At 35.3% G+C, this 26,146-nt stretch overlaps 1 protein-coding gene across 1 annotated transcript in view; it reads right to left on the bottom strand.

The window, feature by feature from the left end:
* Nucleotides 1–26,146, bottom strand: part of DPYD (dihydropyrimidine dehydrogenase) — a 728,688-nt gene that overhangs the window by 128,863 nt on the left and 573,679 nt on the right. The window contains exon 19 of the mRNA XM_004689753.2: nt 12,868–13,010. Within this exon, the coding sequence (XP_004689810.2) occupies nt 12,868–13,010 (143 nt within the window). The remainder of the gene's footprint in view (nt 1–12,867; nt 13,011–26,146) is intronic.

Here is a 26,146-nt window from a genome sequence, read left to right as displayed (position 1 = left end):
ATATGCTATCCCAATGCAGCATAGAGTTGTAAATTTGGTTTACAAATCTTTGTCAATACATTATTATCAACCTCTAATCAAAATAGTAGGGGGTGACAATGATAGTCAATATCTTTATCCATGGATACTTTGTTACAACTGCTTTTGGAAATACTTTACATATGATGACATTTCATCCTTACCACCATCCTAGCAGGTTAGAGCACCTGTTGTTATTATCCCCACACTGCAGATAACAAAGCTGAAGTATAAAATGTTCATAGATCTAATAAGGCCAAGATCATAGGATTACATCCCAAGAAATCGGATGCATTTACATTTGCATTGGAGCATTATCAGAAAAAAGTCAAGTCCACTAAGGTTTCCTTTGCCTAATAGGAGGTTGATATGGCAGACCAAATGTTTACAACTAGACAATAATCTCTAGAGAACTGAGCTCCACATGCTTTTCAGTATGTCTGATAATTGGGTCATCAGACTCCCTTCTGGGCTAGTTGGCTTATATGACCAAAAGGAAACATCACAAAACACATACTTAGTTGAAACAAAGTCTCTTAGTGCTTTCTTTGTAAAGAATTATAAAAGGTCCACTTTATGTTTATCCAGAGCATTTGTACTTTCACCTTGAGTCACTTTTACACACCATCAAATAGAACATCTATTTGATGACACAAACAGACATGATCATTCTCAGGCTCACCTTACCCTGTTACCTATTTGGAGCTATCTGAAAAAGACTCCCACTTTGTGTGGGGTAAGGATGCTTCTGATTGAAAGTGACCTTACATTTCTCTTGCCTTTCTGTTGCTCTATTTAAAATAATGACTGCCGAATCTCTTTCAGCAAAAGGTCATTTGTGTCAATGGACAGAACACAGCGGATCAGATCACCTGCAGTAATTGCAAATTAATGCTCTCCTGGTAATGCATTAACTACACGCTATCGATCTACAATTGAATCATAGAGGCTACTGAGAAGTGATTTTACTTTCCTATTTTTGTGGGCTTTTATTGCTTTTTCCATAATGCATTTTTCTTTCAACTAGAATTTTCTCTAATTGTCTCCATTTTTAATTTCCCACAGTGACATGGCTTCTAACTTGTAATTAGAATCTTGTAAAAATTCATATCTGCATCTCAAAAGCCTTTTAGAATTCAACCAAACTGGAACTTTTATGCCATAAACTATATACATGATGCCCAGATACAGATTTCTACAGAGTCCAGCTCCTGAGTGACTTTTTTTTTTTTACTTCGATAAAACAGAAATCCATTTGGTACTCTACCCAAAATTGCAATTTGTTGAATAGTCTGCAATAACATTCAAGTTTTCCCTAAAAGCATTTTATTTGAGAACACTGATGATGTAACTTTCTTTCCTAGATCAAACTTTTAGCATGTAAGTAAACAGCCATTTTAGATACAAGTTTTTTTTTTTTTTGAAGAGTGCAGGTGAGAGGTAGATGAAAAAATCCAGTAATTATTTATACACACATTTGCATAGAATATTTATAACAAAACCCCACTTTCCTCATGTTTGTACAAACCTCTTAATTGATAATCTTTTGTTTGCTGGAATTGAACATAAGTTTGTATTTCACTGGTGAAACTTGATCATGCCCCTAGTCTAGACAGAGGTCATTTTATCCAAGCCTTCTTTCTGAATTGCAAGTTAAGAAATCATTTGAAATGGAAAGGTAGTCTGGCATTAATTTCCTTTACAATATCTAACAAACTGTAAACATTGATTTTCTAAATTCTAAATGGAGACACAGTTGTGATTTCTAATAAAGGTTTTGTAAAATGCTTTATGGCCTACAAGAACTTTGGTAACTTACTATAATTTTTCTCATAATCATTATTTGTGTCAAGTCACAATTAAAATTACAAAAATAAATTTGCAACCAAATTGTTTACTTTATTCCTTTTGTCTTAGTAAGTCATTATCATCTGTACCAAGAAAACCTTTAATAAATGTCAGTTACTTGAGTAGAATTACAGAATCCTGGTACTCTTTCTTCTAGGAGTTTATAATTAGAGGCAGATACAATCAGAGTTGATACTTATTTTACAACCAATTTAGAGCTGAACCAGGATGCTGAAGGCTCCCTGATGTGCCAGGCATTGTTTGATAGTAAGAGGAATGACAAGGGAGGGTGGATAGGACTGGATTAGAAGGAAGATACTCCAGAGATGGGACTCTAAATTGTGACTTTGAACTGTGAAACTCTTTTTAACACATTAAATATTATTTCCCCCTTACAAAAACCCAATAAGACATGTACTATGCCTTTTCATGTACAGATGAATAGTTTATGGGGTTAAACATTTAGCCCAAATTAATCAACCACTAAATAGAGAGAGCAGAAGCTGAGGAAAGGATTGTGGAACTTCAAGCTCATTCAACTACCATACTAGATGTGGCACTAGAACAGTATCTGGGCTTGTAAGAGTGACTCACAATACTGTCAAAAATCTTAAGGGCTGGAATGAATGGAGGATTTTTGCCAGTTACTAGGGATCAAAACAGGGTTTTGCCATTGAATGCATCAAGAGCAAGGAACACTGGTACACAATATAGACAAATCAAAATAGAACATTGGTTTACAATATTGACAAAATCACATATTAGGAATGATAGAGAAGCATAAGGCAAAACTTCAGTTTCAGTTTTACCTCACTAAGAGGAGACACCCCTAGTTTTTATTAAGCAATTCTTGGAGCTCAGCTATATTTTTAGTTCGCAGCCGTAGGCATTCTGTAGGGCAGCTACTGTCTGTGTCTTCTTTGCTGTTCTACCTAATCCTCAGTCACATCCTAGATTAAGATCAGAAAGTAAATAAATAAGTCTTCATATTTTCTTATCTTTGAAGATGGCTAGAAATGAGATCTTTTCTAGTGTACGCTATAAGAAATGCACAAGGAAGGAAATCAAGAGTATCACAATAGAAAAAAGACAAACTAGAGAAAAGTCACAATGCACAGCATCTAAATTAACTACTGTCCCATTCAGACAAAGCTAACCTCACAGACTCAAGCATATCAGGACTACAGTGTGGGGGTAATGACCGAACATGAGACCGATCATGAACTCTTGTACACACACACACACACATGTGTACGTCTTAAGAGGATAAAAGATGCTAAGGCTTAATTTGTTATAATTGACAAGAAATTCTTCTGTCCTAAAAGGTAAAGATGCATACATACACACACACATCAAGGCAACCAATCACTAAATAGCCTGGAAAAATTACTAAATATGGTTTGTACTTAGTGGAATAAGTGTACCATCATAAGGCAGAGAAAAGTCATTTAAAAAAGGAGTGGTCATTACCCAGGAACATCATTACTATAATAAGATAATAATTCATTGTCATTTCAAAAATGTAATTAAGGAAAGTAATAAATAATTGGGACAGCATACACAGTGCAAAATAGTGGGGTGCAAAACTGAATGTCATCATTGGAAACTCATAGGGAGTCAACAGTGAAATGTCTTCTTCTGATTTGTATTTTCATGTAAATGAAAATATCAGAATAGAATAAACAATCTATTCTGATCTAAACCCTTGGGGGGTAAATTCACATATATTAAGCAGAAGATAAAACTGAACAATTCTGATAAAGGAATTTAGGTTAGTCTGATTTTTGGATTAATTATTTAATAGTGTCTTCCTTAGTTTAGAAAGTTGATGATAATGTTCTGCCATTAACAGAAGATGCACTTGGAAATACATTTTCTCTAGAAGTGATGGATTGATTTGGCACATTTTGTGGGCCATAGCTTTGGGAATAGGCAAAAAACATTTGCAAGGCAGCTAGGCAAAGACCTGGGAGATTGTCACAGGCCAAGGAGAAAGGTGACAGAAGCCATGGAGGACAGAAGAGAGAGATGGATATGTTTGCAAGTATGGAATGGAAAGGGCCCACTGGACAGTGGCTCCCAGATCAGAGGAGAGTGTGAAGGGTGTGCCGAGACTCTGTGAAAGTGCAGACCTTGGGCCCTCCCTGGTGCCACATACAGTTAGGACACAGCACTGCAAGCCAGCTACAACCACTTTAGTGCAAGTTCGATCCCCAGCCTTGGGGATGACCACATTGCACAGCAGACCTCTCCTGACCTGCCGGCTGCTCTCCTCAGTAGTTACTTTATTGATCTGTCTGTTCTGCTCCCCACTCTGTCTCTGGTGAATCCTCTCACTGCCCCTGCACCTCTGGCCTGTACCCGTTTTGTATGCATAAATAAATAAATCTTTTTTTTAAAAAGAAGAAAATGCAGACCTTGTTACTCCTCATGCACTCTCCATTGTGCATAAAATACCATGTAAGGTCTTTATCATGGACTGAAATTCTCCCATAAGACCTACCTCTGCCTGTGACTGACTGCCCCTACACCTCCTACCATCCTTCCCAGTCCCAACACAGATTGACCAGACCACTGTCATCCTTGTGACCTAGAGCCTCATATTATGTTCCCGCCCTTACTTGTGCCAGGGAAAGTATGTTCTCCCAGATCTCTGCATGTCTTACTTTTTCCCCACTCCTTTAAGTCTAAACTCAATTATCTTCTTACCATTTCTCTCTGAACATACCCAGTGTGGAAAATCCCTGAGAGTATTCTCAGCTGTCTGAGAACACTTTGTGTCCTTGGCTAGAACTGCACCTGGGCACACTCCAGGTGATGAAGATGTTGTCCAAAGTGAGTTCACCAGGGACAGCATTTTTCTTTCTCTAGACCTATTTCAGATGCAAGCAAAATCATGTTGACTTTTTTCTTGGAATCTATATTAATATCTGGCTATTTTATGATGTATTATCAAGTAAATCCCTTTATGGGTTGTCCATAAAAATATTCTTTGCCATTGTCTTAATATCAGACATATAATTAAGTTCTGACACCAAAGAAAGGAACATTCTTTCAATCAATAATCAGCTTTATCTAATATCATATACATCATGTATGTATCTGCTGCTTCACCTTAACCTACCCTGCAACTTACTCTTCCTCTGTTTCATGTTCCTTAGGATTATGATCAACTGGACTTTTTGCTTCCCCCAAGCAGAACTTAGGAGACCTGGAGGAGCCAGTCAGGATTTCCCTTACTCAACAAGAAGAAAAATGATCATATTTCAGGTAATTTTTGGAAACTAAAGAAGTCAAGCGTAAATTATTTAATAAAGAGCAAGCAGTTCATCTGTCAAAGTATAAGATTGAGGTAAGCTATGCACAGGTGTAATTTCAGAACAGAGAATGAATCACCAATTAAATAAGCTAAGGACAGTGCAAGTAGCCATATTCGTTACGATGACATTCTCTTGTGTTTGCTGGCATATTTCTTGAGCACAATAACAGGGATGACAGGAGATTCAGAGACAAAGATGGAACAATTGGGAAATTAGCAACTAGCAATTAGGAAACATGGTATCTTGCCATACTTCATAGCCAAATGATGAAATAAACAAGTGAATTACACATTTTCAAATCTGTAAAATGGGTTAAATAAGTGATAATTAATAAAAACAATATCTTTGTACAAGTCAAATGAATTGATAAATGGAAATATTTTTGAGAAATAACAGTTATTATTCATCAGGTCATTAATATTGTTTATATTTGCAATGGCCTTGAGCTTTCTAAGTCTCTATGCAGTCTAGATTCTGAACTTTAATGTATTATCATTAAGTTTTAATACGATAAAACATTGAGATGGATTTAAAAACAAGTATCAATTACATACATCCAAATAAGTATGACCTTTTCAAATGAATATAACCTTTTACCTTGGTGGATGTTGAGACTGCTCAGAATAATTTTGTAATTCTTCTTAAACCATTTATTCAAGTCAGTTATGAACTTAGAGATAAAGTGAAATGGTTTTGTTTATCTCAACTGTTCAACAACAGCTTCGTTCACTCGGCTTGGCTCTCTTTAGGTTTGTTTACAGAAAATCAAATCTATTCTTAAAGTATGAAGAGTAGTTACTGATGGTATTCAAAATAAATTACCTCTCAAAGTGTCTACTTTAAACAATCATATGGACAAATTATGGCATGATTATTAAAAACCAATTACATGTAATCACAACTCATTTCAAGGGCTACTGATACATTAGAAAGATTCAGAGAAAAAACAACAAAGAAAAAACACTTAAAAACATGAAATAAAAGTATCTAAGTAATTGGGTTCTTTTTTATTAAAACCTGGAGGATAAATGGGCAAATAGTAGCTAAAATCTTTGGTGAGGCATATAAAGATCCTTTGATAAAGAAGCGAAGCTAGTAGTTAACCGTATCTCTGCATACTGTGCAAAAAGGAACAGATGATATCAGGTCAGAGGTTAAAAAATTCCACTCCTAGGGATCTACCAAAGGACACAAAAACACTGATTCAAAAGAATACCTGTACCTAGTGTTTACTGCAGCACTCTTTATAATAGATAAAACCTTGAAACAACCCAAATACCCAAAAATAGATAACTGTATCAAGGAGATGTGGTAACACTTTTCAGCAGTCAGAAAAAATAAACTAATGCCATTCACAGCAACATGGATGGAGCTAGGAGAAATTATGCTCAGTGAAATAAGTCAGGTGGAAAAGAATAATATTAGATGGCCTCACTTATAGGAGGAATACAGGGAACCACATAAGACATCAGGGAAATAATAGTGGCAATACAAACCCAACAAAACAAACCAAAAGCAAACAATTACAAACCAGAGACATCCTGCAGGGAGGGAGCAGTGCAGGGGACTGTGGTAATGGTGCACGGGGTGAACAGAGGGAGGAAATTCTATGGGAACTATTCCAGGGGGACAAAGAGCAAACATTGCCTGAAAATGTACTATATATATATATATAAATTTAATTTTTTAAAAATTGGCTATTTTTGACATTCCTAGAAAAAAAAGTTAGCCAAGGAAGTTTATTATGCCAGTTTAGAAATTTCAAGTATTATATCTACAGACACCTTAGCCATGTAATGGCTATTTTCCAACAGAATAGTTATCACATGATGGTATTGCTTTCTTTCCTATCCTAAAATTGTCTTTCAAGGAGATTAGATTTAATTTCAATTAATTTCCTTTGAATCAGGTGCTAATCTTTCTATCAGGTGGAAAGTATATAATCACTTGAAGGTCTAGCAGGTTTCCATTTAATCCTCTACTTGCTTATAAACAACATTGTTCATTGAGATCAAAATGTTTTTTCAAAAATTAAAACCTTTTCCATTACAGTAATTTAAAATAATGTAATAATTGACACAACAATTAGAATTTCATTGAATAGATAACAGAACTTTTTTTATTTATTATCCTAAGATAGAGTTTATATATGTGTGTGTATATATGTATATATGTGTATGTATATATATATGTATACACACACACACATATATGTATATATGTAGACATATACACATTCGTGCGTATTGTTAGAACTATAAATGAATCACACATTTAGGTTAAGAAATAAAGAACTATATGTGGAAAGAAAAATATGTTTATTTTAATTTAGTTATATAAAACAGATCTGAGATCACTTAAAATAAATTTGAATGGTACTGACTATTCTTTTTTCAAACATCATAGTCTGATTTTTACATCACTTTAAATGAAAAGAAATAAGAAATCATTGAATAAACATTTTCCACTTAATCAATGAAAACTGAAAATGTACAACTTTTTATTACCTAAAGACCTTCATTGACTGGAGTCTTTACATTATCACCAAGAAGATTCTAATAAAGCATCTGTGCTCGTGTGGAGACAGTGTTTCACATAGTGTCAATTATTTCTCTTTATTATTTTTTTAAGATTTATTTATTTATGCATACAGATCTGGGGTACAGGCCAGAGGTGCAGAGGCAGAGAGAGGATTCACCAGAAACAGAGTGGGGAGCAGAACAGGCAGACTGATGAAATACACTGCTGAGCGGAGCAGCCAGCAAGACAGGGGAGGTCTGCTGCACTATGTGGGTCAGCTTCCTGGCTGGGGATCAAACTTGTGCTGAAGGGGTTATGGCTAGTTTCTCACAGTGCTGCGCTCTAATCCACTGTGCCGCCAGGGAGGGCCCTCTTTCTCTATCTTTAATGAAATAACACACATCCTGATCACAGTGAAAATCAGCTTGAACTAGCTCAACTAGAGCATCTTTGATTATTGTTTAGAATTCATTTGGTTTTCTTTTTTTAAAAAAGATTTATTTTTATTGATTTATGCACACAAGAACTGGGGTGTAGACCAGAAGTATATGGATGAGAGGATCCACCAGAGACAGAGTAGGGAACAGAACAGGTGGATCCACTGAACTACACTGCTGAGGGGAACAGTAGGTGAGACAGGAGATGTCTCCTGGGCCATGTGGGTTAGGTCCCTGGCCCAGGATGCAACTCATGCCACAATGACTGGCACTAGCTTGATAGTGCTGAGATTTAACCCCTGCACCACCAGGGAGGCCCTGATTTGGTTTTATAAGACTAGTGTTTGACTGTTACATTACATGATCTCACAACAAATGCCCACCACGCTTCCTTTTTCTGTTGTGTGTCAGGGTTTGTTTGTTTGTTTTTATTCAATGAGAAAACAATACAAAAAGGAATGGATAAAAATACACACCCATATGATCTCAACAAAGGCACAGATCATGACTATATATGACTGAATTGATGACTTCCTGTAATTTCTGATTTTCTATATAAAAATCATCAAGTAATTGAATTGTAATGGCAGTATCATTAAATTAAATTGTAGTGATATATAGTCATGTGGCTAAAAAAGAAATCAAGGTAGCATAGTACTTAGAGTCACTATATACAATAGGGGAAAAATCACATTTTGTATAAAATCTATCACTGAAAGCAACTGTCTCCAGGTTTTTAGTTGCTAGAAATTCTTAAATAGTTTATTATTAACAAAATTGTAGACTTGACTGTGAAGAAGGGGATATAGGTCTCAATGGAAAGACAAGGTTTGACACTAACAACTGAAAGTTAAAAGAAATCAGTTGTTAATTTTTTTAAAGTCCTCTCTTCAAATTGTTTTAGAGGGAACTTACTTATTTACTATCCTCTTCATGTATAACGAACTGGTAAGAGGTATACAGTCTGAAGAGAAACCAGAGTATATTAATGAATAATTAACAGACACCAGAAACAAACTTCTTCAGAATATCTCCCCTTAAAATATTTTAAGAATTTATAAAGAGTGTGAGGATATATTTTATTAAGGTTTTTATAAGCATCAGAATCTGCAATTAATAATTTTCATTTATTTTTTCTTGTAACTCTAATGCGCATAATCTAGTCAATGAAAGTCTAAGAATAAGATGACAAATCAGATTTCAAAGACACTAGGGTTCACTTAAATAAAAGTAAGTTGAGTTGACTGGCAAGTTATAAGAGAGCTCTCCAAGAACAAAGACCCACAGACTGGTTTTGAAATTTATTTCTTGGCCCAGTGTCACATCTGGTTCTGTTGTAACAGTCATTTTCACTTCAAAGTCATACTAAGGAAACGATCTAGAATACTCAAATTGCTGTCTGGCTTATTTCTTGTTTTTTATACTTGACTTTCACTGAAGCATTTTTAAGGTAAGGCTACTGGACATTTTACCACTGATTGAATATTAACATCCTCTTCAAAACAAGTTCTACAATAAGATAATAGAAATAAACTTACTTTGCTAAAAAGGATGAATTCAAAGAGAAAAAGTACCTATTACAATGGAACCCAAAATCCTAAAAGGCATTTTCATTTTAAAATCATTTTATGCTTTTTACATTTCAATTACACTCTTAAACAGTAAAAATTTAAGCAAATGAAATGAACCTGTTTTCCTTCATTAAGAATTATCCCCACTCACCACCTTTAATTTTTTTATATAAATGTTACCTTTTCACTTAGAGTTACCTGGTTTTATTATAGCACTTACCATCTTACAAACCAGATAGCATATTTACATTTCCTATTTAGTATGTATCCCTTTACTGGAATGTAAACCCTACAAAGTAATGATTTTTTTTTGTCTGCAGGATTATTACAAATTCCTAGAACAGTGTTATGCCAAGAAGTAGGTTCCCACTAAATAATGAATGAATGAGTGAATGAATGTCTCTCTGGGATGCATATGGATTAACATGAAGGCACATTGTTTTACTTTCCTAACTTAAAGGAAATTTTAGCTTCATTTTTGAAATACCATAACTTGTCCTAATATTGTATGGTTTAATTTTCAAAGATATAAAAGGTCATGGTTATTGAACTCATTTAAAATGGAATTAAAATTAGGATTCTTCTCAGTAATGAACTTATCTAGCTACATAGTTTATGCCTGTGCTGGGTGCTATATCAAGAGAACAAAAATAAAATAACTTTTTATATCACACTACCACTGTGATATTTAAAAACATTTTATTTGTGTGATCAATGTCTTGTAAAAAATGCATTTTTGCAGTACACACTTCTGTGTATCAACAATATGAGGTAAATTTGATGGTATTCCATCTGGTGATAGAAGTGGATGAGGTCCTTAAGGGAAATGTGTAACTAGAGAAGAGGATTGAATTGGACAATATGAGCCAGTGAACAATCGCATCAGAGAAATGGGAGTGTGATAATGGCGGTGCTTAGAGCATGGAGGGTTAGGAAAAACTATGTACTAACTGCTGGAGGGAATCTAAAGGCAGATTTTAAAAACACCCAAGGCCCAGCTTCCATTAAACACAGTGAGTCAAGATTAAACACAATTGTCAGAGTTACTTGGATTTCTCCAACAGTATCCAACATCTCAGACACACAGAAAATGAAAGGTGAGACTGAGGTAGTTCTAAGGAATGGAACATGGTGAAATTCAGTTACCTTGGAAGGGAGAAGTGAATGTGAAACATTCTCCACCCCAACTAGACAGTATGCCAAGATTTTAAATTCAAGGTTTCTCTGACTCATGACTGTCTGAAGTATATCTTAATGCTAATTTTAGTTCATTCTGTAGCTAAAATTGATTTAGAACTATTTTCTGGCTGAATAAAAATCTGACTCAAGTTAATGGTGGAATTGAGACATTACCTGCAATTTTCTACTTGTGATGCCTGTTTGTGGAACTTCACGTTTTTAACAAAATCATTTGGGAGCCAACGATCTACATAGCTGCAAGGTCTCTGGGACATTTCCAGCCATAATGGAAGGAGTAGTCTTTTGACAACAGCTTTAGATAACACATCAGATCTTCCCCTTTTCACAGTCTTGGGGGAAAAAAGTCACAACTCAAAACCTCAGGGAACTGATGTTTTATGATTCGGCTTGACATGACAAGATAAAGTGAGTCAAATAGATATTCTCTTTTGAAAATCTTGTGTCAATGGATCATGAAGCTAGTGAAGTATTTCATGGAGATGTCAGAAGGACTAACACATGGAATGAGTCCCTGTGTCAAGATGGAATATTCTAGACAGAAGTTCAGAGGAGGGAGAAACAAGGGGTAGGTCTTGGGAAGAGAAAGTAGAGAACTATAGATGTTTTTGAGGGAGAAATCACATGACCCATAAAAAAGAAATGGAGAAGTTCTTTTCACAGAACTTCCCCACTGGCTCATAAAGTTTCAGTTTTCATTCACGTATAGAATAGAATAGGCTTAAATATTTTTCATGCAGTTTGAGTGACTGTTTTTCAAATTAATGCACATAAGGAGAAACTGCAGTTTGATTATTTCACCACACGTTTTTATGAAGTCTGCATATAGTAATACACTGTGATCTATATACTGAGTACATATCTCTACTCAGAATTCACAGTGTTAATTTATTTTCCTGTGTTTGCATTTTTTCTCTTTGAATCCTTACTAAGGCATAAACTATAGTCTAAACATGTAAGTTCTGAGGACACAGGGAACACATGCTTTTTACTGAAAAATTTTCTGTCAAGTCTGGGTATCCAAATCCTCATTATTGGCTGCTTGGGGAAATGCTCAGGTTATAATATGCCAAGGCACTGTACTGGGTCCAAGTTGAGTAACATAAAATGCAAGCATACATGAAATAAAAACTTAGGAAATTTTAATGTAAGGGTGCTATTAAGAGTATAGTGTACTCCATCTAAAAGCATGCCATTATGAAGACAATAGAATTTTCAACTTTGTACTACAAGAAGCTGAACAGCCAATTAATTTTTATACTTTTGAAAGCTATGAATCCAGTAATAGCCAGGAAATTTGGCAACCAGAAAATTCAGAGTCAAACTTGATAATTTTTGATAATTCTTGATAACTTTTTGATCTTCGATTGACCTTTGATTTCATCTTATTTTTTCAATTAATATTTTACATTTACCCAGATTTTCTACAATATTTGGCTTTTCTCCAATATTTCACTGTTTATTTTGCTAGCTGATGTCAATTTTTCTTAAGGTTTATTTATTTATGCATAGAAGAACTGGGGTGTAGGCCAGAGGTGAGAGGTGGGGGTGAAAGGATTCACCAGAGACAGAGTGGGGAACAGAACAGAGAGATTGACTTATATATACAACTAATCTATATGCCTCTTCCCTGACTGGGGATTGAACTCAGGCCACAGCAGTGATAGTGTGATAGCACTGAAATTTAACCCCTATATTAGAGAGGACCTGATCTCAATATTTCAGAAACAGATACGTGAGAGAATGCATTAAGAAAGACAGAGGTTTTATGAGCACTATATGGGACAAGAAATGAAGCTCAGATCTAAGCTTTACTGAAAATAGGAACTTAATGAATGCTGTCATTTTGACTCCACACCACCTCTTTCTCAAGAGTTTTACAAGAATATAATTATTATTACATAACAAATTGTATTTGTCAGAATTTTTGAAGAGATAAGCAAATGCAAGTACTACCTGGAGGACCGAAGCACCACTATGGAGAAACTGAAGTCCACTTTCTGCTGAGTCAATTCCACCGGTGGCCAAAATGGGAAATCCAGGCAAAGCACGAGCAATTGCAGTGACGGCTCTCAAAGCGATCGGTCTGATAGCTGTGCCTACAGAAAATGAGAATGGCCATCGGTTAGCATGTTGACCACCTTGAGCATACTGTTTTACAGACACTATTATGTGACAGCTGTGCTCTGCTAGACAAAATTCATGGTTTTGTATCTTTGTTTAAGATGTCAACATACATGACATATAAACTGTGTTGTGTTTCAAAGTAATGAACATGAATTTATTTTAAGTCCTTTGATGCTATTATTGCAAGGCTTGTTATGGAAGTGGGTGCAGCATGTTATGGAATTCTTGCATAACATCATGTATATTACAATTTGATACACAGTAATACTGTACGAAGATTGTATGAAACACTGAAGCATCTGTTTTAAAAAGAATAAGGAACAGCAGATTTTTGAAAAAGAAAAACAATCACATACATTACATAAATAGACATACAGCTCTGTTGTGTTTCTGTTAAGTACAAAGCAGCTGGTGTGAATCGAGATCCTATAAAAACAAGCAAGGTGCTGATGAACTTACAGATTCCATATTGCTTTTTACATGTGTTTCCCATAATTTGGTGAAACATAGCAAGCCAACCTAATTTTTCACACATTAAAAAAGTTCTAATCAAGTTAAAGAGTATTTACTAGAATTTAGTAATTAGAGACAATGGGTTTAATTTTCTAAACTTTATTTGGCTAGAGATTGCCAACATACTATTCCCTAATTACAGTGAAGCCTGCATGTATGCCCAGATAATGGGATCATTTTTAAGATGACTATATTGTACTAGTGCTGCATTCAACTCTCAAGGGTTAACACCACCTGGAGTAAATTAATGCTTTCATAATAGCATCATAGTTATAGTATGTCTGGCATACATTCATAAATCAATGGTCTTTAAAAGCACATTTCTAAACTAAAAATAGTTTTAGTACAAAAATTTTTAACACTGTCTGAATCCATGACTTTACAAGCAAGCAACGGGCAAAACCAGCCTCTTATGGTGAGAACTTTATCACCTCTACCGCCACTTATGTCTTCATCAGTATTATAAATACACATTTATTTCACCACTTACAGGCAGGAGGTGTCCTAAAATGAGTGGCTTTCTTTTTATCTTATTCATATTTATTCCCTATGGAATCAAACTTAATGTCTAAATAGTGGCTTTGCACTCGATACCAAAATATTTCGGGAAATGGTTAACTGTTGCTCCCACACTTAAAAAATAAAGCTTCCTCTAGATACTATTAATGACAGAGCTCTATTTCTATTTCAAAATACTTATAGGTGACTTCTTATTCTCTATGTTACACCATAAAGAAGACTAACATAGTGGATAGGAAAATACACAGCATACATACACCTTTTTATACACATCTTTGGTGATATTACCAAGAAACATAAGTCAAAAATGTTAAAAGATAAAATATTAAAGGAAATTGGAAACTTAAACCTTTCAGATAGACATGTTGCTAACTTAGCATAGTGTCATGGACAGATTCAGTGTGTACTATACCAGTGACTTCTTTACAGACATATTGCTTTGAAGTAATAAAGAAATACTGAGATTCTTTTTTTTTTTTTATTACTTAGTGGCCCTAGAGAGTAAAGGAAATTTAAGCTAAGCAGATAAATAATTTATTTCTAACTGCACTGTTAGAAGACTATCATTAACACTAAGGGGTAAAATTTCAAAGTGGTACATAGGGATTTGGCCACATATCCCAATGGATATTAATGGACATCAAATGGCAAAATCCCAGAACGCAGCTTTGAAAATCTAACCAGTTACATTTAAAGGGCAACATTATTACACAGGTGTTAAAAAACATCAGCAAACTCTCAGTGGCATTTGAAGATGTTCAATTAGGTCAATAAGACATTTTCTTTTTCATGTTTTTCTCCCTTTTCCAAAACGTTCCTAATCTACCTAATGAACATGAAACTCTTTCAAAGTAATATAGATACCTTTTTAAAAATTAAGAGCGATTATGCTTTCTCAGGAAGTGTGACCCAAACATGAAGAAACAGATCTTTCTGCTTCTGGGTAGTACTAAATTCAGTTTTTTAATTTCCATATAAATTTCATTTGATTGATTTTCTTATAACTCAAGTGCCATAATATGAAACATAATCTACCTTCCTTCAGTATTTTTATGGGAAGTAGTTTTAAAAATAAACTATCCACTGTGACAAATTTCTGGAAGGAAACCCACGGTGAATAAAAGGATTTTTCTAAATTATAAACATTAACTTCTATCTTTAAAATGACGAAAGTGGAAAAAAATATTGGTTTAAGAAAGAAATAAAATGTCTGGTGTTAAGAAAATGCATACATTAATTCCACAGAGAATTGTACACACAGCTACTAAAAATGCATAAAAATTTCTGGAGTCAACAATTGTGGAGTTAAAATTTTAAAAGGCTTTGTCACTGTTACAATAATTCATCATTTTAGATTAAGGACAACAGAGGAAGTAGCCGTCTGAGAGGTTCGAGGAACGTGAACGTAAACACCATCATTAGGGAAACCGAGAAGGCTTACATTGAGAAAATGAAATCCTGTAAGATTAAATGAATGAACAGATATCACTCAACTTCAATTAAGCCCTCTTCTAGAGGAGTGAACCTAAGGGATATTCAGCTCCACCAAGTAATTCTGTTTCAACTGGAATGTACCAATGAAAATCTAGACATCCTGCTCCCCACATTTTGGAACAAGCTGCAGGTTTGAACAAACAAAAATGAACTGTGCCTTTGAGTTCCAACATTGCTGGCAGGAGATCCAAATTGTACTAAAGTGGCCTGAGTGGACAAGCTGGTAGAGTAGACTGAACTATAACTTCTGATATGTAATTGATCCTGTCCTAGCATATAATTTGAAAATGCAATTGCAGAATCTAATTGCTAAAAGGCATTTGGAGAGCTATTGAAATGACACAAAATTCCTCCCTCCTTGTTGCCCTCATTCTTGAGCTCACATTTTAAAATCTCCATTGTGTATAATCTAGGTACTGATTCAAGTTCTCCAACTTTAAAGCACTCACAGCTCATTGGACACATAGGAATTCTTAATGATTTAGGAGTCTTCTTATGATGAATGAATGAAATGTCCATCCTTAATATTTATTCTTACTGATCATTTACCTTCTTTCTTAAATTGTATTTGCACATACAAGAGCTGGGGTGTAGGCCAGAGTTGTGAGGGCAAAAAGGGGGTTGAGAGGATTTACCAGAGCCAGAGTGGGGAGCAGAACAGGCAGATGACTGAAATACACTGCTGAGGGGAGCAGCGGGTGGGTCAGGAGAAGTCTGTTGTGCCATGTGGGTCACCTCCCTGGCTGAGGATAAAAATCATGCTAGGGTGGCTGTGGATAGCTTCACAGTGCTGAGATTTGCACCTTTGTGCCATCAGGGAGGCCCTGATTTTCTACTTTCTAAAGAGACACTGAAAAAATTAAATTCTTCTTTCATGAAGACCGCTCTAAAATATATTCAAGGTGTCTTTCAGTTAATCATCTACAGGACCTTTAATCCACTATAGTTTATCCGGTATGCACTGAATTCTCTTTACTGTGCTCATCAGTAATATCACAGCCAAATGTTTCTCAAACTTAAAAATGCATCACAATTGTCTAGAAGGTATTAAAAAACATACTGAAGGGTTGGCCCTCCCTGGTGGCGCAGTGGGTTAAAGCACAGCACTGAGAAACTTAAGCCACTTCCGCATGAGTTCGATTCTCGCCTGCCCCGGAGGAGATCCACATGGTGTGGCAGACCTCTCCTGACCTGCCCGCTGCTCCCCTCAGCAGTGTACTTTGTTGATCTGCCTGTTCTGCTCCCCACTCTGTCTCTGGTGACTCCTCTCACCCTCCGCATGTCTGGCCTGTACCCCAGTTCTATACGAATAAATAAATAAATCTTTAAAAAAACAAAAACAAAAACAAAAAAACATACTGAAGGGTCCTGTTCCCTGACTTTATGATTTAGAAAGTCCTAGATAGGTCTCAAGAGTTTTTTTTACTTTTAATAAACCCCAAGTGATGCTGCTGCTGGCTGTCTGGAAACCACCTATGTGAACTCACTGCTTGAGCTGATCGATCCTCAACCCCAAACACAGTTGTCTCACCTCACTCTGATTTGAACTCTGTAAGGACAGTGTTTAAAATCAAGATAGTGCTTTTCAAAGGTTGTCAACCAAGCTCCCTAAATCCTTAACAACAACTGTTGCTAATGGCTCAGGTTTTCTTCATCTTTTACTTATACAATCACATTTCTGGACCCAGCTAGAAATTCTCCCCTTATCTCTAATAAAGTAAATTTTGCTTGCAGTGCCTCTTAGTGCACCCACCAATATGATAAAGAAGATGTAATACAGATGCACACAGTGGGATACAATGCAGTTATAAAGAAAGGATGAAAACTTGCCTTTTGCAAAGTATGTATTGACCATGAGGGGAGTATGTTAAATGAAATAAATCAGAATGACAAAACAAATACTGTACGATTCCACTCATACATGGGATATTAAAAAAAAAAAAAAGACAGCACATGAATAAATAACATAAAATCCAAAAACCCACTGAGATTCTGTCAGTAGATTGTTACCCAGCAGGGTGGAAGGAAGGGCTAGACAGGATTGCCTGGTGGCAGTAGATGGAATCTCGCAGATCTTAGGTGTCCCATCAGGAATATTCATTTAAACAGCATACATTTACAAATACTACTAATATGAATTCCAGCATCAATTGGAGGACAGATTTGTTACATTAGAGAAACAACAGAACTAGATCCTACCTCCACTACTCACAGACTGAGAAAATACCTCAAGCTTACTGCACCTACAATGAAAATTATAATAACTCTATAGAGTTGTTTTGAGGATTCAATGCTTTTATGTTTAAAGGCTTAGCACATAATAAACACTGCACAAGTGTTTCTATTATAGTCTGTATTACCTACAAGGACAATTGATTTTTAGTCTGTTTTTGCTGTATGTTTAGTAATGCAATAAAACCTAACTTTCAAATTGGAGAAAGCATGATACCTACATGATGATCGAACTTTTTATCTTCTGATATGTGAACTTTCTATCCTCTGATCTGCTGGAAGAATCACACATCTCCTCTTCTTCTTTTCTTAGAGCTTTCATTTAGTAGTGTTATGATGTTGGTAAGATTAACCAACTCTGAGGACAAAAATCTCAAACTCAGACATCAATGTACTTTTTTTTTTTTTTAAGATTTATTTATTTGTGCATACAGAACTGGGGTACAGGCCAGAGGCTCAGGGGTGGTGAGAGGCTTCACCAAAGACAGAGTGGGGAACAGAACAGGCAGATTGACGAAGTACACTGCTGAGGGGAGCAGCGGGCGGGTCAGGAGAGGTCTGCCACGCCATGTGGTCACCTCCGGGGCAGGCAGGAATCGAACTCATGAGGAAGTGGCTTTAGCTTTTGAGTGCTGTGCTTTATTAACCCGCTGCGCCACCAGGGAGGGCCCAGAAATATTTTTAAAGACAATTTCAGAACCCATTTTATTAATGAAAAAAGAGGCAGAGTTTTTCTTTGTATGACTAAATCCTTGAAGAGGAAAGAAATTTTAATGGGCAAGATAGTATGGAACATATGCTAATTTTGGATAACAGAAAGTTTGAATAATTGAGTTTAATTCCGTGTTTGTTTTTATTCTAATCATTTGACTCCTAGGACAGCTACTGTTACACAATTAATTGCTAGAGCTAAGTCCATAGTAAACTCCCTAATAGCTCTAGCTGGTAATAAAACAGAAATTGGGTTATAATACTCACTTGTTCTCACTGTGCATACAAAAGAAAATGTAGATTTAATTTGCTTACATTAATTAAAATAAAATGAATTAAGTGGATAACAAATTTATTACATATTGAACTTGGACTAATTATTAACAGTAGTTTTAACATCATCAGAAGAAAATATTAACAAATCAAAATTTTGAGGATCGAGGGGTTGAGAGATTGATTTTTATAAAACACACATAAATCAAGCACCCAAAAATGTATACCTCATTAAAACAAGTTTAAAATGTTAATGAACCTAATATACTGAAAAATATGCAACACACAACTATTTAAAAATACATCTTTACACATGGATTAAAATTAGTTCAACCGGCCCTCCCTGGTGGCACAGCGGGTTAAAGCACAGCACTAAGAAGCTTTAGCCACTTCCGCATGAGTTCGATTCCCGCCTGCCCGGGAGGTGACCACATGGCATGGCAGACCTCTCCTGACTCGCCCGCTGCTCCCCTCAGCAGTGTACTTCCTCGATCTGCCCACTCTGTCTCTGGTGAAGCCTCTTGCCGCCCCTGAGCCTCTGGCCTGTACCCCAGTTCTGTATGCACAAATAAATAAATCTTTAAAAAAAAAATTAGTTCAACCACAAACTGAGGTACTCAGAGGATTAGGGTTATATGAGGAGACAAGACATCTAAACAGGAGAAATAGGAAAAAAGGAATCTATTGTTTTATGTTGTTGTTGCTGCTTTGTTTTTACTGGGAAAACTAAAAAACATCTATGATTATGTTTTAATGTTGGTTGAGTATTTCAAAACTTTCCCCCTAACCTTTATATATTTATTGTTGTGTTTATTTGCTTGATAACAAATATAATGCAATATGTTCATTATCAATTTATATTTAATACCTTGGTCCCTAGCATGTATTAGGATTTACTTAGAACAACAGAAAATCATACCATTCACCAAAAAAAAAGACAAAGTTTTCCTGTCTGAACCTGTTAATCTGCTATTAATAAAAGGAGTTGGTACACTCACTGTGAAGTGATTTCTGTAGGCCAGACGGAGATTAGGCTTCACCTGCATTGTGTCATTTAACCCTTAAAATGTTGAAATGGAATATTACTCAGCAATCAAAAAGATAAAACCATGCTGCCTTTTGCAGCAACATGGATGGAGCTGGAAGGGGATCATGCTTAGTGAAATAAGCCAGAAAGAAAAAGAAAATTCCCATATGGTTTCACTCATAGCAGGAACATAAGCGACCAGGTAGGGGAAATAATAATAATGAACAACTATATACCAGAGACATTTTACAGGGGTGGAGTGGGGAAATGGGATCAAAAAATGGGGGGTGGGGAAATGCACTGGACTATGGTGATGGCATACAGGTGATTTGGTGATGAGAAGCCCATGGGAATTACAACTGAGATGGAAAAAGGCACAAAATGATGTAAAAATAAACTATTAAAAAAAAGTTTAAACAGTAGGGGCTGTCATCTATTTAGTACGTGAAGAAGGGCATGATCAGGTTGAATACATGACCGTTTGATGTCAGTTTTTTTTAAAGGGGACATGCTGAAGGTCCACACTTTGTAGCTGTTACTGAGAAATGTCAGTGCAGCAATTTTGAAGAAATTCATCTTCATATTATCTCTAAGAAAAACTCTATCAGTATGATCATCAATCTAATGTTAAGAGAACATGATAAAGTCCAATCAATTAGTTGTCTGGGCTCTTTAAAACCTCATGATTTCCCTATCTGTGAAACAGGGATACCAGTAACGATATTAGTATTGCAACAATTAGCAACAATATCTTAAGTGATAGAATTTATGGAAAGCCCCTGGCACAAAGCCTGGTTCACAAGTATGTAGTGCTCATATTACTGTCAAAGCCAGAGAAAACTGCTCAGAAAAAGAAATATTTAACTATAATTATGTGGGGATAAACACTAATATTTCAGGGGAGTTAATTAACCTCTTACATACCAAATTTGAAGATCCTCTTGTAATTCATGTTATTTCATTTACAAAAAAAAAGTCCATGATTATAAATACATATATTTGTGTGAATAAATTTTATTAGGTTTATAATGCAACTGCATTATTTAAAAGAATATGCCTTTTCATCCAAAAACCCCAGCGGGAGGAACCTATTCCATTTGTACATGTGCACAAAATTACATATGTAAATATGTTCCTTGAACTGTTGTGTGTGTGCACCACACATGTGTGTATTTGCAGCAAAACAGTGAAAACAACCTAAATAGTCACCAGGAGTTATCTTTCATCAATGCATTATATCCTAGGAAATTTTTCAAAATGATCTGGAAATAGCTCTATGATATAATGTTAAGTATTACTCACAAGTAGTAGAGTAATATATACAGTGGTCCCAATTTTACTAAAATTTAATGTAAATGTTGAATATTAAACTGTTAATAGTTATCTTGAGAAGGGGGCGCAGGTATTGAAGACCAACATTCAAGTCTTTTATCTATGTATCTATACTGCTTCTTCACTCTTAGGGAAAAAAATTATGATTTACTTATGTAATAAACATAACTTTCTATGTTTCTAAACCTCAAACTAAAGAAATAGCATTATTCTATTTTTGACTATGAAACTTTTATATACAGGGTGTGTAATGATTTTATCTTCTGAACCTTCACAGGAGCATATTCAGGTTTGTGTCCAATATTTTAAGGAAAATATTTACAAATGTAGGCTATGCCTAACAGTGTGATTGGGATGATTTCGATCTCAATTTCAATCTCTCTCTCTCTTAATTTGTATCTATGTATAAAATGGCTGAAAGAAATCTCAACAGCTGCAATAGCTGTCTTTAAAGGTTAAGGATGAAGAAAGTCCTCATCTATGGTCTTCTTTTTGGTTTTATTATTTTATTTGTCATTAATTTGTTATAATCCAGCAACAGAAGCAGCTATATTGGGAAGTCCCTATCCCTTGAGTCTAGCTGGAGTCTTAGCAGGTAGGATTCAAAGGAAGTTATTTCTTTGTTATAGTGAATTTTGGATTAAATTTCTGCCAATTCAAAATTTCAAGATACCATGCATTTTTTTTTCATGGTAGTTTAAGGAGGAATTTTACATGCTTGGATAACCAATACAGTGATAGATTTATTTTTATTAATTTTTAAAGAATCTTTTTATTTTTAATTTATGCACACAAGAAAACTGGGGTGTAGTAGGGTGGGAGGAGGAGTGGGGGAGGGGGAAGAGAGGATTCACCAGAGACAGAGTGGGGAGCAGAACAGGCAGACTGACTGAAATATACTGCTGGTGGTGGGGGGCAACATCATGTGGGTTAGCTGCACCATGTGGGTCAGCTCCCTGGCCTGGGACTGAACTCATCTGCAGTGGCTGGTGATAGCTTGATAGCACTGAGACTTAACCCTTGTGCCACCAAGGAGGCCCTATGGTGATTAATTTAATTTAGAAAAGCATCATGTATGAATCACGTGAATTAGAATGAAAAGTTAACATTAAATACGTGCAATAGAAAGAGTTCTCTTTTGTGTTCTTTATAACTGCCAGGTGTTTTCCTAAGTGTTTTTGCCTATATTGTTCCAAAGGCATTATTAAAGCTACTTTTTGTCCCCAATTTTATAAATATGTAAACAGGACTCAGAGGAGGTAAATATCTCATCCTCAAGATCACTCAGAAAGTGTGGGCTCAGTGTTTGAACAGGTGCAGCTGACTATCAAGCCCAAGTTTTAAACTACAATGCTAAACTTCTTCCCTATTTTTAATTTATTTATTTTTAATGATAAATTATGTTACAGGGTGAGGTGTTACTAAATTGTATAACTAACAATGTTTCCATGTATGATTAAAAACAAGAAGATTAGTAACATATTAACTGTTGGCTAGGAATTAGAAAAACTATTAGTAATTGCTGTAACTAGACTGACCATAAACCCGTCTGCCCAGCAGAGTCCTAGCTTATTATACCTTTATTTATTTGTAATTATGTAATTGTAACTATTTTCCTCACTCATACTGGAAATATCCTAAACTGAAAAATTATATCCATGAATTATAGAACAACGATAAATATGGAAACAAAGTGAATTTTGATTTACAACAAAGCCATAGTCTATGAAAAACTTAGGAACTAACAATGTCTACCAAAATTCAAACAACGGCATGAAAAGATAAATGTTTTAAAATTTGTTCCTAGAGTGAATAATATATGGCATTCATATGTGAAGTCTAGGATAATTAGTCTATATGTTCTTTCTATGTTCAACCTGTAGGTGGCCACCACAAGCTATACTTATTAAACAACTCATTAGTAGCATTTTCAATACTGTCATCTTCAGATAATTAGCAATTTATTTAAATAACCAATTTCAGTAGAAATAATTGCCATGAAATGCCCTGAACCTACTTTTTTATAAACTATAATAAAAGTGTTAAGATAATCCCTGACATTTGCAAATGCCATTAGTTCACCTTTTCTTTTGATAGTGCTATGGTATTATGTTTAAACAATTACCCGATAACACAGCAGTTTAATGAAACAGTACAGTAAGCACACTCTTCAATATGGCCAGCAAGGACATTCAGATTTAGAAAGTACTTCAGTGTGCAGACATGTTTACACAGAGAAAAGACACAACCAAAAGAAAAAGAATTAATGAAACAAGGATATTTTTGTTATCTCCAACTAGGGTTACTTCTCATACCAGATGCTACCACGTATGTACAGTCCTTGGAAACAAGAATGGGGTGTTTTGTAAGTTGATTCATGTTAAGTGGCCAATGTAAATTAAAAGCATATGAATTTTTGAATATGTAAATTATAATCACTATAGTCTTTGTTCAATAATATCCACACACACACAACAACAACAGCAACAACAACAACAAAAACAGGCTGGAAACTTTCCTTGCTGACATTTTAAAATAGCTAACATGTTTTTACTTTTAAAATGGTAGAAAATTTTCAAAATGGACTTTCCCAGAAAAACTATATATGGCTTTTAGATATAGCCCAGTATTTAACATTTACAATGGAGTAGAATTTTAATTCTAGCATCTCCCTTGATGTTCAGGTTCCTATTGGGGAGTTGCTAGGGATAAAATACATTGAAATGTCTATAATTCTTAAACATTAATTGGTTTTTACATGACAGAACATGAACTAGAATTCAAAACTTACACTTTCATATTATGTATCAAAAAAAGTAATTTCGAGACTGGTGAATGCCAGTTGCTCTGCTAGATCTTTTCTATATTATTGCCATTCTCACAAATCTCATATGCATTAATTATCCCATTGAACAGATGAGCAAATTCAGGTTCAAGGGGTTAAACAATATGTGCAGGGTTGTGTGGTAAATAATGCATTGCAAAAATAAAAATACTTATCTATAATGTGAAAGTAAATTTCACTGCTAGGTTTGAATTTGAGGGCTTTATTTTCAGCTTACTGTAGGCCTCCGTTCCTTCCCAAAAAGGACTTCAGGTAATGATTTTAACTTCAAAGTATCATGAGCTTACCTATACACATTAATAGGTAAGAGTACATACATTTTAGAAATTTTGAACCTTATGGTGGAGGACTATCGTTGCTTTGGCGATGGGAGATCACTGAAGTGACCACATCTGAGAGGAGAAATTCTCTACTGGCAAAAAATTAATAATGATGTAAGAAAATGGTAGTTCATTAAAAAAGAAACTAATTGAAAAAACTCTGAGCCATGACAGATTTAGTGTACTTGGTATATAAACATGTCTCATGTGCTTTTGCTAAAGGCTGTTCAGAGTAAATGTTAACATACTACATAAAAAAATCTTACCATACTATGTGTATACAAAACTAGTTGACTAAAAAGGGGAGTTTAGCTCTCAGAGAACCCAAGATAATGAAGCGATTTTTTTTTCTGCCACACCCACTAGTATTATATTATTCTTTCTTTGGAAAACCATGATTTTTGCTCTGTGAAATTCTGTATTCTATTTATTCTCCGGGTAATTCCACAGTCAGCGTGTCCATAGTAGCGCTTGCTTTACTTTAAAACTTACTTCAGTCTCAGGATACATTAACTTTTCACTCAAAAATTAATTTTATATGTATATGTACATGTCTTTGTATATTAGGTAAGACTTATTTTTCTAATTCTGCTGATACACAGGCTGTTCAGAGGCAAAGATTTTTGTTCTTTACTTTAGACAGGACAATTCTTAAAGACAGTGATATGAACATGGATATTTCCAGCTGAAGCCAATCTGAACCCCGAGAATAAATGCACTCTGTAAATTGACTAGGCACTTCGTAAACGAGGGGGTCTATATTTAATATTTACTCTCCGTGAGTATTAGGACTTGCTTTCTCAATAAGAGGGCAATAAATTTTCTAAATGTCAACAGGATTAAAAAAAAAAGAAACAAGAAAACATTTATCCAAAATGATTATATCCAATACATTCACTTATTTAGCACCATACCAATCACTAAAGGGAAGCAAACAGGTGCCTGATGGCAGCTACTCGGCTTCAGAAGCTGAGCAGATGAGATGAACACACAGGCAGTGCCAGGCCACATCCCGATGGCAGGGGGCAGATGACAGGGCCACTGAAATTCAGCGCCAGGAAGGCCAGAGAGATGGACAGACTAGGACGTCTTGGTGGGAGACTCCAATTTCAAGTGGGCTCTGGAGAGGTAGGTACAGTAGGAAGGCCTGGCATATCTCAAAATCTGGTAGAGGTTGGAGACAGGTGAGCAAAAGTACAGATACAGTAATAAACAAATCAATGTGCAAACACCAATGTTAACCAAAAAAGCAACCTCTTGGGCTGAAAAATAATGCACATTTGGGTGAAGGAGAGTGTTGATTGAAGAAGGGAAATAGCCAGCCCCCAGGGGACACCATCAATTTCTATATTTTATTTTTAAAAGGCTTTTAAAAATATTGACTTGTCATAAGAATAAAGAGAGATGTACGAATTTCAGCAGTGTCTGAATAAATGATATCATAAAACGAGGAAAATTCAGAGTCAGTGTTCATGTTTTTTTCTCAAGGGAAACTAAAGAGAATATATAGTCTATGTCTACATTGCTGGCTACAATCTTCTTATAGATCATAAGAATTTTCCTAGTCTCACAGAAATGGTAATAAGGATCATATCAGTCAAACGAGCTAAGAGTTACAATTAATAGAGGACAATTCTCTTTTCCGCAATGTAGAGAGCTCTTGTGATAGAAGACATATTCACGTCACCTAGCCAGAGAACAACATAGCCAGCACTGTACGTTTTTATTTTCATAGGTGCGTTTATAGTTTTAACAAATACCATATATATCATAGGAGTCTGCTGGAGGCATAAAAGAGAGCACATGACCAAGCAATTACGAAAGGGGACATAATTTAACACT

The sequence above is a fragment of the Condylura cristata genome, unplaced genomic scaffold (genome assembly GCF_000260355.1).
Source record: "Condylura cristata isolate star-nosed mole 26May11 unplaced genomic scaffold, ConCri1.0 scaffold00026, whole genome shotgun sequence".
Taxonomy (NCBI): Eukaryota; Metazoa; Chordata; class Mammalia; order Eulipotyphla; family Talpidae; genus Condylura; species Condylura cristata.
This window is presented reverse-complemented; position numbering and strand designations above follow the sequence as displayed.